Source organism: Sminthopsis crassicaudata, chromosome 2, assembly GCF_048593235.1.
Source record: "Sminthopsis crassicaudata isolate SCR6 chromosome 2, ASM4859323v1, whole genome shotgun sequence".
NCBI classification, from domain to species: domain Eukaryota; kingdom Metazoa; phylum Chordata; class Mammalia; order Dasyuromorphia; family Dasyuridae; genus Sminthopsis; species Sminthopsis crassicaudata.
In genome coordinates, this window is record NC_133618.1 from 683,895,475 (window position 1) to 683,912,830 (window position 17,356).

At 42.4% G+C, this 17,356-nt stretch overlaps 1 protein-coding gene across 1 annotated transcript in view; it reads right to left on the reverse strand.

The window, feature by feature from the left end:
* Positions 1-434: 434 nt before the first annotated feature.
* The window catches only part of LOC141559132 (uncharacterized), a 123,038-nt gene continuing 106,116 nt past the window's right edge, over positions 435-17,356 (reverse strand). Inside the window, exons 3-5 of the mRNA XM_074297246.1 lie at positions 8,843-8,969; positions 7,144-7,239; positions 435-4,323 (exon numbers count right to left, since the gene is read on the reverse strand). Of these exons, the coding sequence (XP_074153347.1) occupies positions 2,000-4,323; positions 7,144-7,239; positions 8,843-8,969 (2,547 nt within the window). The 3' untranslated portion in view covers positions 435-1,999. The remainder of the gene's footprint in view (positions 4,324-7,143; positions 7,240-8,842; positions 8,970-17,356) is intronic.

The following is a 17,356-nucleotide window of genomic DNA, read 5'->3' on the forward strand; positions in this document are numbered from 1 at the left end:
ACTCTTTACATAGTGTTCCCTAACATTCCCTCTAGCCTTCCTTCTGTAGTTCCCATATTTTTTCCTCGGAGTTCCCTCTGAGGTTTCCCCTGGAGTTCCCTCGGCATCCTTCAGCAATCCCCTTTTTATAGTCCTCAGGTCATATGACTGAGAGTCTGTAAACATTATCACAATAGAGTTCTGTAGGAGGGAGCATTAAGTTGCTATGATTTTACCCATGGGTACAATGGTGTCAGGAGTCCTGACATTATCTCCTAAGGACCTACCTTCTTCCTATCTAGCTCTTCCATGAATTTAATAATGGGGATTAAGTATCTTATTAACTCTTTTTTCCCATCCTTGGTGACTGGGGGGTGAAAGGGACAATGTTGGTGCTGAGTGACTGACCAGTGTGAAAGCACCTTTGGTAATGAAGCTCTTGTAAAATGGGTCCATCTATTACTATGTATTTCTTTAAAAACCCTACTTAATTGAATGATCTTTCTCTTTTTTTAACCTAGTAAATTTATTTATTCTTAATACACATTGCTTTGTTCTGTGGAGAGAAAAATCAGAGCTAAAGTGTAAAATCATTGACGAGATTAAAAAAAGAATAGAAAAAAGTAGAGAACATAGCACATGTTGATTCACATTCAATTTCCTTAGTTGTTTGTGTGGATGCAGATGGCGTTTTCTATGCAGTCTGTTGGGATTGCTTTGCATCCCTGAAACTCTGAGAAGAACCAAGGCTTTCATAGTTGGTCATCACGCATTCTGACTGGTACTGGGTACAATGTACTTCTGGTTCTGCTTGTTTGGATCAGCATCAAGTCATGTAACTCCAGGCCTTTCCAAAACTTGTTTTTTCATCATTTTTTACAGAACAATAACATTCCATTGCCTTCATATACCATAAGTTGTCTGGCCATTCTCCAATAGACAGACACATATTTATTTTTCAATTCTTTGTAACCCTACAACATTTCCAACATCGATTACCTCATTTTGGCTCATGTGGGTATGAAATACTTTCTTTCTAAGAGGATTTTTGCTAGCCCAGACCCTGTGGCAGTATGAGGGGAACTCTGCCATCCAGCGGGAAAGTGTACAAACCATCCCCAAAGCATATTTGGAAGCATGGGCAGCTGGCAATTGGATGAAGTTCCTCTGCCAAGTTTGAAAGGGAACAACTGGGAGAGGAAACTGGCCCCAGGCTGGCTTCAGAGACTTGGATACATTGTGCTTGGGGCAGCTGGGATTCATCTCACAGGAGGTGACAGCAGCCCTTGAAAACCTCCCTCACCAGTGTTTTTAGGCTATTCTTTGCACTTGTTAGATACACAAAAAGTGCAAATGCTACGTTGTGATCCACACTCAGTTCTCACAGTCTTCTCTCAGTGTAGATGACTCTTTTCATCACAAGATCACTGGAACTGGCCTGAATCATGTCATTGTTCAAAAGAGATACATCCATCAGAACTGATCATTGTATAATGTTGCTGTTGCCATGTAAGTTGATCTCCTGGTTCTGCTTACTTTGCATCAGTTCATGTAGGTCTCTCCAGGCGTCTCTGGAATCATCCTGCTGGTCATTCCTTATGGAGGAATAATATTCCACAACATTCATGTGCTATGACTTATTCAGTATTTCCCAGCTGCAAGGCATCGACTCAGTTTCCATTTCTTGCCAATACAAACAGGGCTGCAGAAACATTTCTTCATATGTGGGTTCCTTTCCCTCCTTTAGGATCTTTTTGTCAAATAAACCCAAAAGAAACATTACTAGTTCGAAGGCTATGCACCTTTTGATTGCCCTTTGGACATAGTTCCATATTGCTCGACAGAATGGTTGGATCCATTCACAATTCCACCAACAATACATTAGCTCCCAGGTTTCCCCCCAAAGCCTTTCCATATTGATTACATTGAGGTTTTGTCCAGTTTGGATTCTTTGATATCAAGTAAGAAATCCTCTATTTGTAAAAGCTTTCCAACACTGATTACAGTCATAAAGTTTCTCTTAAGTGTGGGTATACTCGTGGTCAGTAAGACTAGATTTATGTCTAAAAGCCTTTCCACACTGGTTACATTCATAAGGTTTCTCTCCAGTGTGGATTCTCTGATGTATAACAAGTTGTCCCTTCCTTCTAAAAGCCTTTCCACATTGGTTACATTCATAAGGTTTCTCTCCAGTGTGGATTCTCTGATGTACAGTAAGAACACTCTTGTCTCCAAAAGCCTTTCCACACTGGTTACATTCATAAGGTTGCTCTCCAGTGTGGATTCTCTGATGTGCAATAAAACCTCCCTTGCTTCTAAAGGCCTTTCCACACTTACAATCATAAGGCTTCTCTCCAGTGTGGATTCTCTGATGTACACTAAGACCTCCCTTTTGTCTAAAAGCCTTTCCACACTGGTTACATTTATAAGGTTTCTCACCATTGTGGATTATCTGATGTCTAGTAAGAACTATCTTGTCTCTAAAAGCCTTTCCACACTGGTTACATTCATAAGGTTTTTCTCCAGTGTGGATTCTCTGATGTAAACTAAGAAATCCTCTATTTGTGAAAGCCTTTCCACACTGATTACATTCATAAGGCTTCTCTCCAGTGTGGATTCTCTGATGTACACTAAGACCTCCCTTTTGTCTAAAAGCCTTTCCACACTGGTTACATTTATAAGGTTTCTCACCAGTGTGGATTCTCTGATGTACAGTAAGAGTTTCTTTTTGTCTAAAAGCCTTTCCACATTGGTTACATTTATAAGGTTTCTCACCAGTGTGGATTCTCTGATGTACAGTAAGAGTTTCTTTTTGTCTAAAAGCCTTTCCACACTGGTTACATTCATAAGGTTTCTCTCCAGTGTGGATTCTCTGATGTACAGTAAAAACACTCTTTTCTCCAAAAGCCTTTCCACACTGGTTACATTCATAAGGTTTCTCACCAGTGTGGATTCTCTTATGTACAGTAAGAACACTCTTATCTCCAAAAGCCTTTCCACACTGGTTACATTCATAAGGTTGCTCTCCAGTGTGGATTCTCTGATGTATAACAAGTTTTCCCTTGCTTCTAAAGGCCTTTCCACACGTACAGTCATAAGGCTTCTCTCCAGTGTGGATTCTCTGATGTATAGTAAGTTCTCCCTTGCTTCCAAATGACTTTCCACATTGATTACATTTATAAGGTTTCTCTCCAGTGTGGATTCTCTGATGATTAGTAAGAACTTTCTTGTCTCCAAAAGCCTTTCCACACTGGTTACATTCATAAGGTTTCTCACCAATGTGGATTCTCTGATGCACAACAAGGCTGTCCTTCGTTCTAAAAGCGTTTCCACACTGGTTACATTCATAAGCTTTCTCTCCAGTATGGATTCTCTGATGTATAGTAAGATGTGACTTTCTTGTGAAAGCCTTTCCACATTGGTTACATTCATAAGGTTTCTCTCCAGTGTGGATTCTCTGATGTTCAGTAAGATGTGACTTTCTTGTGAAAGCCTTTCCACATTGGTTACATTCATAAGGTTTCTCTCCAGTGTGGATTCTCTGATGTATAGTAAGAGCTGTCTTGTTTCTAAAAGCCTTTCCACATTGGTTACATTCATAAGGTTTCTCTCCAGTGTGGATTCTCTGATGTATAGTAAGAGCTGTCTTGTTTCTAAAAGCCTTTCCACATTGGTTACATTCATAAGGTTTCTCTCCAGTGTGGATTCTCTGATGTACAATAAGAGCTTCTTTTTGTCTAAAAGCCTTTCCACACTGGTTACATTCATAAGGCTTCTCTCCAGTGTGGGTTCTCTGATGTACACTAAGAGCTTTCTTGTCTCTAAAGGCCTTTCCACACTGGTTACATTCATAAGGCTTCTCTCCAGTGTGGGTTCTTTGATGTGCACTAAGAACTTTCTTGTCTCTAAAGGCCTTTCCACACTGGTTACATTCATAAGGCTTCTCTCCAGTGTGGATTCTCTGATGTACAGTAAGATCTCCCTTTTGTCTAAAAGCCTTTCCACACTGGTTACATTCATAAGGTTTCTCTCCAGTGTAAGTTCTCTGATGTAAACTAAGAAATGCTCTATTTGTGAAAACCTTTCCGCCCTGGTTACATTCATTAGGTTTCTGTCCTTTGTGGATTCTCGATTGTACATTAAGATTTTCCTTTTTTATAAAATCTTTTCCATATTCGGTACATTCACAAGGTCTCTCTCTAAGCTGGATTCTCTCATGTATTGCACAGCTTTCTCTCCAAGTAAAGTCAGAGGATCCATCACCCATGAATAGTTGCTTGGGAGTTTCTACCATATAATGGCTTAGGTCTGCAGGAGTTTCTTTCATTTCAAGTCTAATCTCTCCTTCCAAAACAAAAGAAAAAGAGCAAATAATAAAAGAAACATAGTCATGATCCCAACACATAAACACACACACACACACACACACACACACACACACACATTCACTCATATATATTTATATTCCCTTTCCTCCATCAGTACTAGAGAAACTCAGTTATTTTCTGTTTCCTAGGTAAAGAAAAAATCTAAAATGGGCAGAACCAATCATTTTAAGTCCCATTAGTTCACATCCCAAACATGATCTAATTTCTAACGAGTTTCATGGAACCTCACTATAACCTGTGACAACACAAAGAGTGCCTTCATTCTCCTTAGGTGCACAACTCAGGTCACCAGCTCAGAATGGCTGAGGGACTTGGCCCAAATCCCAGCAGCTGAGACTAGAATTTACACCCTGTGAATGGACATGCTCTGCTTAAATTATGTGACAATTATCTCCACTCTCAATTTTCCCCTTTCCCTTTCATTAACTGCACTTTGCTTCTTTTTCACAGACATTACTTCTGGTGCATATATAGGAAATACTCAAATTGTTTTATGATCTCTTCTGCTTGTAAGCATAACACATTTCCATGCTAATCTCTTTCAATTCAATTTTTTTTTCTACTATATTATCTGAGATCATATTCAGCAGGCTAACACACTTGTTTTTTTGTATTTACCTGAAATAAAAGTGATTTTATTCTGATCCATTATTTTTTTTCAGATAGCTATCATTTCTTTCTTTTTTTAAAAATTATCATCATGTGCCCCCTGCATATTCTGACAAGCACAAGTTTTTAAAAATGCATGAAATTATCCACATCTGAAAATGTCTCAAACAGAAAATTGACTTCATCATCCTGAGATATGGAAGGGTAGTGCAGGCTGCACTATTGCAATCCTTCCCTTTTAAAAGTTCACCAAGCCCTTGAACAATTGAGATAAAGATCCAAGAGATCTGACCCAAAAATGTGTTAGTGGCACTTTACGTGGTGAATCAATGTCTGATTTAATTATAAAGGTAGCTGTGCTCTAGGACCACACAGATGTGCACATTTCCACCTTTACAAGTCTTTCTGCAGTGCTTTTAGTCTATCATGATAACCAATAAAATGCTGTGGAGAACTGTGAACTGAATCCATCAACTCTGGCTGCTTCTGAGTGCAACAGATTCTTCTAGTTTCTCAAATAGGCATCAGATTGTTCCTAGCATTTAAGGAAGATTGGAGGGGCAGCTAGGTGGCGCAGTGAATAGGGCACTAGCCTTGAATTCAGGAGGGCCCGAGTTCAAATCTGGTCTCAGACACTTAACACTTCCTAGCTGTGTGACCCTGAGCAAGTCACTTAACCCCAGCCTCAGGGGGGGGGGGGGAAGGAAGGTTGGATACTTATGTATAAATGGACACAGGCCTGCAAAGACCCACAGGGGCTCTCTCCCCCTCCTGGGTTACCTAGCAATGCATCTCATCCAATCTCTAATCACCTGAGTAAGATGTGACCTGGGTCTGCATTCTTGCTGCAGTGGTGGCAGGCTAGTTGAAAACCATGGTCAGGAGGCGGGACATGAGAGGCCATCATGAAATCATCATGGAAGGCTACAAACTTTCTACCAAAACAGACCTTAAAGTGCTACTCATTGCCTTGTGTAAGGTTGTTTTCTAATTTGAATGTTTCCTCTGATTATGTTACTCTTCTTCTCTCTAGCAGATTCACAAAGGAATTGTTTAGCTATATGGGTTGGTCATTCAATAGGGTTTCAGTTGTTATCCTTTCAAAGGTTGTGATTATATAAATATTATTAAAAAAACAAAACAAAACAACATAAAAGAATATATATATAACTGATCCTTGAGTCATTTAGGACATTTGTCATGAGCCAAGAGAAAAATAAATCATTATTAACAGTAATTAGCAGTAAGTTTTGACTGCTGTGGTTTAAAAAATGAATTTCCATGTCTCCACAGGAACTTGTCCCAATTCTGTTTTGTGCCTCATACATGTATGACCATGTTCATTGTATCTATTTCAAAATCAGAATATAATTACAGTAGATAGAATGTGTCTTGAATCAGGAAGCCCAGGGTTTTAATTCCCATCTGAGAACCTTGCAAGTCAAGTTATAGGACCTCTGTTAGATTCAGTTTCTTTATTTGTAAAATGGACATAATAATAGCACTTAACTCCTCGGGTTCTCATGAGGAAGAAATAAGAGTGCAGAGCATAGCACACAGGGCTGTATATATGCTAGCTATTTTATTTCACTTTGGCTCTTTCCTCGCCAGTTCTGCTCTCCTTAAACCATCATGAACCTCACCAGTTAATGATGCACTGGAGCACTAAATTATTCAGTTTATCTATTGCACAATGGGTCTCTCCATAGTTGCTAGTGTATTGTCTGCCCTGCCACTCTCTGACCTCCATGAGAGCAGGGGATGTCCCTCACATCTCTTTGTGTTCCTGATGTTTAGCCTAGGATTGCCATGTAGAAGGCCCTTAATTGTTTACTGACTAGAAGAAGTTCTAAGAAATGGCTCATGTCCCAAACCTAATCCCTTTGGGCACTTTCAGGAGACTTCCATTGCCCCAAATTCCAAACAGTGACTTATAGGATCACAGATGAGCACTGGAAGGGACCTACAGGGCCATGGAGTGGGACTCACTCATTTTATAGAGCCGACAGCCAGATTCACTGACAACCCTGGACACTGCTGCCATGATGTATTCAATAAAGAATTTCAAGTCTGGCCTTTCTGTCCCAAATTCAGCATTTACTTCGTTGTAACTCCCAGAAGCCTCTTCTAACTACAGCTCTCATATATCTGCTTTCACTTCACTCACCTGGAGAGCATCTCCTCAGGCCTTCTTGGTCCAGTATCCACAGTGCTGCCCTTTGCTCAAAATAAGAGATCGCCTCTTCTCTAGGAGCAGGAAGCCCTGTGCAGAGAAATCAGTAAGAGAAAAAGATGGAGAGAAGTTGGTCACTTAGTTCTCCTTAAAGAATGAGGATGCAGAGCTGCTCCATGCTGAAATTCAGCCCCTGATGTTCAGACATTTCAGTCAATACTCCCTCATTGGGGCTTGTAAAGCAAGTCACCTAAGGCAGGATGGGCCCAATATTTGTACAGCTTCCTCTGAGACAGAGCCAAAGACCCTTCCTCCCACCTCCTGTCCTGTGAGGCTCCCTTCTGGCAGAAACTTCTGATCCCAAACCTGGGTAAAAAGATTTTCTGTGTTGAAACAGACTCAGGTCTGAGCAAGAGGGACATTGAATCTGACACACATTTTTACAAAGGGAAAGACTCATTCCATAGTTTCCATTATCCAGAAGTTAAGGTCATGGAGTACAGAGCTCTGGGCATAAAGTCAGGTGGACCCAAGTCTGTATTAAGCATTGGACAGCCACTAACTGTGTACATCTGGGAACATCAATTCAGCTATGTTTGTTTTCCTCAGTTTACCTCAAATCTCAAATGGAGATAACAATATCACCCAACTTGGAAAGTTAAGGTGATGATATACTGCCATAATATTTCATTTTATTCTTCATTTAAACCAAACATTTCAGTATCATAGAAAAGAAGATTGCACAAGAAAATGTAAATCAACAACAATGCACAACTTGCTATTCCTTTTAAATAGACAAGAAAATTATCAGTGAATATTTTCCCTCACTTCGCTTGTCCCTACCCTGGGGATGGCTGTTACTACATAGGAATATACACATACACACACACACACACACACACACACGACACACACACACACAAATAATAAATACACAGGAATGTAAATATGTATCTACACATAGATATGTAAAATTAGGTTATCAGTATTTCTATTTATGAGTTTTTCTCTCTGGATTCAAACAACATCTTTCTTGATTCATCCTCTGTTATGAATTTTGGTCCTTATAATCATCAAAGTAAATTATTTGCTGGAAGTTCTTCTTAAACAGAATTATGGTTTGTAAAGAAAGCATATGGCACAGCCCCTGGCAGGTAGAAATAAGTGCTTATTCCCTTCTCTTCCTTTCCCACCCCTTGTTCTGGAATATGGAGGCAATCCAAAGGCAGATTAAGGAGAACCTTCCCATAGGAGGGACAACCAGGTGCTTTGGCTACAAATTGACTCTTGCTAAAAAAAAAAAAAAAAAAAAAATTCCAAACACTAGACCCATCTGAAAAAGGAAGGAATTGAAAGGAAAAGCCTCTTGAGCAATTTTCAGAGCTTTGGTGGACAAAATTCATGTCCAGATAGAGGCTAATCTCTAAGAGTAGTTCCATGTTTAAGATGCTTCCCATGATTTAATCTCTGACCTGGGAATGGGTAAGAGAAAACTTTAGGAACAACAAAGGGCATCCCTAGGTCCTGTCACACAAGACAAAGACTAACCCTTTCCCTTCTCTTCCTCCACTCCAAAGCCTGCACACTGGGCAATGAGTAGATTGTAGATTATATTGTAGATTTGCAGTAGATTGAATTGTAGACTTATTGTCTGATTTGATTGTATATTTGCAATTATAAGAAGTACTCTTACCCAAGGAGAGCAGGTTCCGGGCGTTCTCCACCATGACCTCCTTATATAGTTCCTTCTGAGAGGGATCCAAGAGCTCCCACTCCTCCTGGGTGAAGTCCACAGCTAGGTCCTTGAATGTCACAACCTCCTGCAGCACCAAAAGTCAGAAGATGTGGAGCTGAAAGACCCTTTAGAAGTTGAGTCTAACCCCTTCCAATTTAGGGGAGGAAACAGAAACAAAGAGAAGCAATTTGCCCAAAAGTCATAGGCTTTCTGAGAGTCAGAGTCAACTCTTGAATCTGTGATCATTAAGAGACTGATTGAATTTAGGACCTTTTGAAACAAAGCTGAGAAGTGACTTATTATAGAACACATAAGAAACGGCATCCTAGGGCCACATGGGCATATTCCCTTAATGAATTCTTCCACATTGTTTTCCTTGGTAACCCTATTGCTCTTCCAACCCCACTTCCTACTTCCCACTCCTTGTGCTTATTTTAGCTCTTCTTTTTATCTATAACCTCTTCTACATAAACCACCTTTGGCCAAAGAGAATAGCAACTGTGAATTTTACACATGTTTATGTCGAGCTAGGAATTGCTTCCCTGACCTCATCCTGGTCTATGAGTAAGGCACATTCCACAGTTTATTTCCCTTATTTTATTATTTCACTTCTGGACAACAATGTTTTGAAAAGAAGCCATCTGTAGGGTTGGTCTACAAGCAGTGGCAGAAAGCTCCTATAGCACAGCCTCAGAAGGGGGACCTTGGAGCATTTAACTGCATGAAGTGTCAACAAAAAAAGACCCTGTGAGCAGAGGAGCTATGTGACAGAGAATAGAAATCTAGGGAAAACAGCAAAGGAAGGTGGACAATGAGGAGAGGGAGAGAAATCTTTGTTAGAAAGGGGAAGAAAAATGGATAAAATTAGAATTGAAGGACAAGAGAGGGAGGGGCATCTACAAGAGGAGTAAGAGGAAAAGAGGATGAAGAAATACAATAATAAAGTAGAATGGATGAACAAATGTCTAGAGAAACTTGAAGCAGAGAACTTATGGCATCTTCTAAATGGGACAACAGAGGGATATGCATATTTCTTTTCGACACATGTTACTTTTATAAAAATTAACCATTGGGATATAGAGCTCCTCAACACAGATGAAAAAAATCAGAAATAATCAATATATTCTTTCATTTCCTAAAGTAATAAGAATGACAATTGGTTCAAAGATTAACAACAAAAAATACAAACCTAAAAGGAGATTTACTTATGATATATTACATACTGACTGAGTCAGAGGACAAATCTTTGAAATTTTTTTTTCCTTCTTTTTTTTCTGAGGCTGGGGTTAAGTGAATTGCCCAGGGTCACACAGCTAGGAAGTGTTAAGTGTCTAAGACCACATTTGAACTCGGGTCCTCCTGAATTCAACGCTGGTGCTCTATCCACTGCGCCACCTAGCTGCCCCAAAATGATAACTTTGTAAAGGAAAGTGAAAATGATCAATGAAACAATATCCCAAAATTTCTGGGGTTTGGCTGAAGCAGACCTTGGGAGTAGGGGGTGGGGAAATAGATTTACCTTCACACATTAAGTTTATAGAAAAAGAGATGTTTAACTGACTATGCATTTTAAAAAATTAGAAAAAATAAATAAAAAACCCAAAATAAGTACAAAAAACTCTCATTTAAATTAGAGGGGAAATAAATTAATAGATAAATTGGATATAAAAAATGACAAATAAAAACAAAAATGACTTCTTTGAAATGATTCATAAAGTGAAGAAAACTCTTAGCTAATATGATCAAAAGAAAGTGCGTATAATATAGTCACTGAAATAGCAAATGGCAAAGGTAAAATGGCTCCTTTGGTACCCCTGGTAGCCACTCCCATGACTAGACTGTATACTTTCATTCGAATAGGTTCCTGATGGCTAAGAGAAAATTTCTCAGATTTCTGCCTGCATCTATCTCAAACAACACCAGCTTCCTCAAAGAGATGTCCGAAGGAAAATTCCCAAGAAGCCACCGCCAAAATGCAGAGCTGCCAAGTCAGTGAGAAAAAGCCTGCAAGCCTCCAGAAAGAAAGTCCAGTACAATTCAAGTACCAAGGAGCCACCATTAGGACCAGACACAATTTGGCAGCAACTTTCATTAAGGAGCAGAGAACTTGGAACAGGATATGACAGAAGGCAAAGGACCTGACCTTATGGCCAAGAGCAAATTATGAAGCAAAAACAAATGGAATGCTTTCAAGGGAAAAGCACCTTTAATGAAAGTCCTTCCAAGCATTCCTAAGGAAAATACCACAAATGTAGAAAACTTACAAAGTTGAGACCCATGAGGAGAAATACAAAATATAATCCAGAATGAACTAGCCTCAGGGACTCAAAATCCAGAATGAACTAGCCTCAGGGACTCAAAATAAAAGGAACAACTAGTTACATACAACCATAGTGAGTTAAGTCTTGTTCCCTCTCATTCCTATTTGGGCTCACAGAGGGAATCAGAGTAAAGTTGGGAGGGGTTCTGTTTTGTCTGAATGATCTTAAGGAGAGACTAGAGAGTAAGGAGGGTCAGGAAATGTTGTCTCTGGCTGGGAGGGTCCTCCACTAGACAATTCTACAAACAAAGGCCTGGGGACATTTGAGCCTCAGGCATCTGGTCAGAGGAAGGAAGAATGCCCAGAACACAAGCAGATGAAGGGAGAAATGCAGTTTACTCCCCAGTGAATTGACTGGAGTCAGTTCTATCCATTATATTCTTCCAGGTCAACCCAGGGCTTGCTGCAGCCTAGAGAAATCATAATATCCAAGAACCTGCAGTGCCATGATACTCTAATGTGACTCTTAATCCTTCTTTTCCTCCCAGTTGTTCTCACGGTCTCTGCCAGTGCCTGGCACTCTGCAAAGGGGAGCCTAAGTTAAACAAGCAAGAAAAAAAAAAAAAAAAAGTTGGTATAGTACCTTGGGGCCTAGGAATGATGGAGGTGAGGATAAGAATCCCAGCAGCTTCATTTAGAGATTGGTCCCTGTGCCAGGGCGGGTCTTAGAAGCTCCAGAGCAACAGAATGGCCCAGAGCTCTGGCTACTAGAACTGCTGCCCTTGGACCCAAGGCCTTTCTCAGTGCTTATTGCTGGAGCCAAGGAATGGTCAAGGGGAGACTTTTGGGGATTCCTGGGAAGGCTTGGAGGAGCTGAGGCAGGATAGGAGCATCTCAGGGAGACAATTTCTGCTCTCATGACCAAGACAAGAACTGGGGAAGCCTTCCAGGCTTGGCTCCCAGCCTGACTAGGACAAACTCTGGGTGAAGGATTTTCTAGGAGCTTCAAAGGATCTTGACACAGGAAACCAGGAGGAGGGGGGAAGAGTCTTTGGGTGCGGAGGGCTACTGGGCAGGCCCAACCAGAGCAGACCCGCTCCTTCTGTAATGGAGATTCATGATGATGTGGTTGACCCAGTCAGTCCTTTGTAATGAAACAAATGGTGAAGTGGGAGAGGTGTGTACGTGTGTGTGTGTGTTTGTGTCTGTCTTGGGTCCCAAGATGCCAAGGGTCCAAAGAGGCAGTTGGGCAGGGCACTGTTACTACTGAGTTCCCCTGATCCCTGTTTTTGTACAGAAATGGCCCATACATCAGGCCCTGACAGCTCCACAGCCCATCCTCCATGCCAAGGGAAATGGCTGTGACTGCTACTATCGGTCAGGTCTGGGATGGACTGCACTCACCTGAGGAGGTCCGAGGCTCCCAGGGCCCATTCCCTCTGGCTCCAGGCTCCCTGTGGACGTAGCAAATACCCAGAGTGACTCCTTTTTCTCAAGTTCCTCCCTTTGGTCCCTGGTCTTTCTCTCAGAGTCCTGCTGCTCCCACTTTTGAGGGGCCCAGAAAGGTGACAACAGCCAAAGCTCTTCCTAACAAAGGTTACAGCTCACCATGGCTTTAAGTCTCTCTGAAAACCCAGAGAAAGCCAGGAACCCCAGGGGAGTCCCTCCCTTCTTTCCCTCTGCATAGAAAAGCCCAGGTGGGAGAATGCTGTTTGGGGACCTGACAGTACAAGTGTTTTAATTTTACCCCACTTTTGCTGCCTGCTTTTGACCCAAATCCTGGGCCAAGCCTAGATCACCAAAAGAAGCTGGGGAGGGAGAAGCATCCCAGAGGAGGAGAGGACTTCCCCTCTTTTTCTCAGCAGAAGGCAAGGCTACAGGGATTCCCGTTTGAGTGTGAGGTCCTCCAGGAGTTACAAAGGCCCTGGCCCTGCCCCTGGGGGAGAAACTGCACCCTTCAGAACAAGGTAGAGAGGGTCAAGATTGGAAAGGGAGGTGGTCTCAAGAAGACTATTCCCCCCCTCCTTTTACCCCTCTTCTCCCTCAGAGGTACAAGGGGCTTTGGGATCCCAGATGAGGGAAGACCAGTCAGCCTCCATGGCTCCTGAGTCAGAACTCTCCCCCTCCCAACTGGTCCTCTGCCTCCCTGCCTCCATTCTACCCAACTAATACACACATGATCATTCTGGACAGCAGACTGCTTTGGGTAGGAGGGAGCAAAAGTGGGGAGGTGGAGGATGGGGTAGGGGGCTCTGGAATAGAACCCCAGGGAATGACCAGGGAAAGCCTGAGACTGGGAGACAAAATCCAGTCTGGCATTCAACTCTGAGGGCTCAGAGAGAAGAGGGGCCAGGAAAACAGGAGGTCTGGCAATCAGGACAGACCAATGTAAGTCATGGAGGTCGGGTCCAGTGGGGGGAGAAATGTTGGACAGCTGAGGCTGGGAAAGTAGGAGGACTGTGCCCTGAGGTCTGCCTGGGAGCTGGGGAGAAATGCTTCGACCTTCTGGTAGAGCTTAGGCTTGGAGCAGGACAGCTGAATCCTTAACCAAGAGATGGGATGGGGAGCCGGGACAGCTGGGTGCTGATCAGAAGGCTGAAATTATGGACAGTCTGAAGTCTAAGAAAGTGTGAGCCAGTGGGAATCTGGGCAAGTTTGGGGAGTGATTGGGAATCTGGAAAAGGTTAAGGGGTGGGGGTGGGGGCTCATCCAAGAGGCAGCCTTGGTAGAAAGGTGTTTTCCTGGTAGACTTGTTGGTCATGTACCCCAAGGTCAGAAGAGGAGACTCAAAGGGCAGAGCAGCCAGTGGGAGCCGGAAATGTGGGGCATGCGGGCTCCGACCTACCTGGGAGCTGCAAGCACAGGCTTCGGTGCAGGAATGAAGAGTGATCCCAGCTCCAAGGGAGAAAAAGGGGAGAGATCTTGGCTCCCAGAGAAAACAAGGGAGATACCGGAGAAGTTTCTAGGGAAAAACTGGGGACAGAGGAAAGCTCCTAGACAAGGTGGAGCAGTTTCCCCGGCAGGGAAGGCAAAGGGGGTGAGAGGCAGAATGATCCCAACTCTGACTTCCTGTTTCGGGACAGCCCAGTCTGGGAGGGTCTTCCTGGTCCCAAGAGCCCCTCCCCATCCTTCCTCCAGGATGCTTGAGCCCTTTCCTCCAATCACAACCAGGACCTGCACTTCAGGACTCCCAGTGCCTCTCCCGTCTTAGTCTTGCCCCCGCTCACAAAAAAACATCTCCTGCAGCAAACTCCTCCCAGCCCTCTCGCCCCACCCCCAGCCTCTCAGAGAGCTCTTCCTCCCACATTCATTCCCCACCCCCCATCCTGCTGCCCTGCTGAAAGTCCTCCCCTCTCTAACCCACAGTAAGGAAGCCCCTACTCCGAGCCACGGGAAGCGGACCGCCTTTGGGAACTCGGGGTGCTGCACAGCATTCGTGACTGCACATCCAGGCTGCACTGTATTAATTCTCCCTTTGTCATTGGGATCTTTGACCCTCTACAAGCAGACCAGACCTTAAGGGGAAATACTTTTTAAAAAATTAATTATACTTTTTATTTACCAGATAGATACAAGCCTGGCTAATTTCTTTCTTGCTATTTTCTTCCTGTTCTGCCAGAGTAAGTGCTAGTCGGGCTGCAGGATCCAGGAGGAAGCCCATGTTAGCGCACACAGTCATGTGCGGATGTAGAAGACCCTTACCCAAAATGACTACTCAGAGATCACTCAGTACAGAAAGCAGAAAGGTTATTAACTCTCAGGAGGATATACCATTCTATCACGAGATAAGGGTTAGAGAAAGCTCATGCTAAGAGGGGTAGAGAAGTAGTAAAGATTCGCAGCTTTTATCAGAGAGATTACATCCCAAGTAAGAGAACACTGAGAAGGGGGTGGGGGGGGCATCTAATTGGTTGTTGCTATCTGGAGAGACTGGAATGGAAGGATTCTGATTTCTAGGAAACATAAAATCAGGCCTTCAGGCTTTTAGATAATCAAGCAGACAGTGGTCAAGCTAATAGACTCAATATTAATAAAAGTCCTATCCTGATAAATATCAGCTCAGGTTAAGTAAATATGCTTATAGCTGGCCAAGGCTCCAGTAAAGATGGGCCTGCATATACTGTACAGGTCATAGCGGAAACACAGAAATAATGAAAATAAAATACAGAAAAAGAATTCATACATTCCTGTAAGTTCTTCTCCTGATATCTCTGTTTCACACATTATTATTCCAAAACATTCATATGGCATGATTTTAGAGATTCTCCATCTGAAGAGAATCTATTTTGTTTGGCACCCACTTCATTTTTTGCTCTCAGAAAGGCACTGTAATGAATATTTTACTGGATCTAGATCCTTTCTCACCAATTCTGCAGTGTGGTTTCTGGGTCACCAACTATGGCCATTTGATCACCATTTAATCAATTGTAATTCCAAGCGACTTTTCCAAACTGTTGCACCAATTCACAGCAACATTGATTGGATTTCTGTGCCTCTGGGTTTAATGCCCCTAATACTATCTTCATCTTTTTTTCCATCTCAGTAAGTATAAAGTTTAACCTTAAAATTGAAACTTTTTATTCTTAAGAACATCTTAGTAAAAGATATTTTAAATATGAATAACTCAGGGAGGAGACCTTCATTGGGTGTCCAGAAAGAGCTGTTCATTTAGGAACCATATGCAAGTTTCATAACTCAAGAAATATCTAAGCTTAAAACTCTCCATTTTGCTGCCTCTGCAAAACGGCAATCAATCCTAATAGGTTCAGGGAAGTCATTTGAATCATTATCCCTTACCTGAAGTGGAGAACCCAGCAGTAAATGTCTTTAAAAAGGTACAGTTCATCTTTTAAGTTCCTCTTTGGCTTCTCAGGCCCACAAGATGAAGGGATTTTTATCTTGCAGAGATCTTAAAGATCAGCTAGCCTAGTATGCTCAGTTTTGCTGTGGAGGGAACTGAAACTCAATTACGTTAAATTACTTTCCCAACGCAAAAGAGGAATAGATCCAGCATTTTACCCCATGCTTTCTGACTCCAAATCTAAGGTTCTTTCCATGTCAACATATTTCTTTTCAAATAGGCCATACAGATGCATGTGTGTATTCGTGTATGCACACTATGGGCACGCGTGTCTGTGTGTGATTGTTAAGAATGCTGCATATTAGGAAGTTTATCCCCAAACTGAAATCTCAGGAGATACATAGGAAATGAAATTTGAAGCTGCTCAGTAAGAAGCCTCTGGAGTTTCTGAACAAGACCTCCACATAGTGCGAATGGCATCTTAGGTTAGTGCAGCATCGGAGAACAGACAATGGGATGTTCAGGAGAGCCTTAAGATAGGAAGTCCCGTGGGACAGAATGAAACGTTCCAGAAGGAGGGCTCAAGGTGGGGCAGCGGCTACATGAAGATCGAGTCAGGGACGAAAGAGATGCGGGAGATCTAAAGGGCTGAAACTCGGAACAGGTGCTCTGGAGTCAGAGTACAAGAGGCTAATTACCTATTGGACAGTACTCTATTAGCATATGCTTAGAAAATGGCCCTTCCCACTATTTTGTGTGGGCTCGATCTTTTGGTGTTTACAGATAATTGTAGGAGGGATTAGGGGGTGGCGGAAGACAAGCCAGAGTCACTTTGGCAGTGGATAAAGAGAAGGGAGGTTGTGGAGAGTTTGTGTCCACCCCCTTCACATCTCCCCCTAAAGACCAAGGACTTTTGCTTATCCTGAATGCAGCTGATTCTAAGGCATCCAGGGTGCTAATCTGGACTTCACACCTGACTACTTCTAAATGCAGCCTATTTTTCAGAAACTTAACTTGACCTTAAATTATTTCCACAATTCCAGGAAGGATGAATGTTCATATACAAATGGCCACAGGTATGCAAAGACCCTGAGTGCTGTCTCTCAATGGGCCAGAATAGTTCTCTCATTCAGGGGTTACCTTGTAATCATATCCTATCAAACCCATAATCACCAAGTCAAGATGTTACCTCGGCTTTCCTTCTTGCAGCAGTGATGGCAGGCTATTTGAAAACCGTGGTCACTACATATGTAGAGAAGAGGCCACCATGAAATCATTGTGGATCTGCACAATTTCAAGTGCCACTCACTGGAATGATAAGGGTGTTTTCTAATTTGAACTTACCCTATACTCTTCTTCTATTGAGTTGTTTCTCAAAGGAATTGGTCGAAATGAACAGTTGGTCATTTAA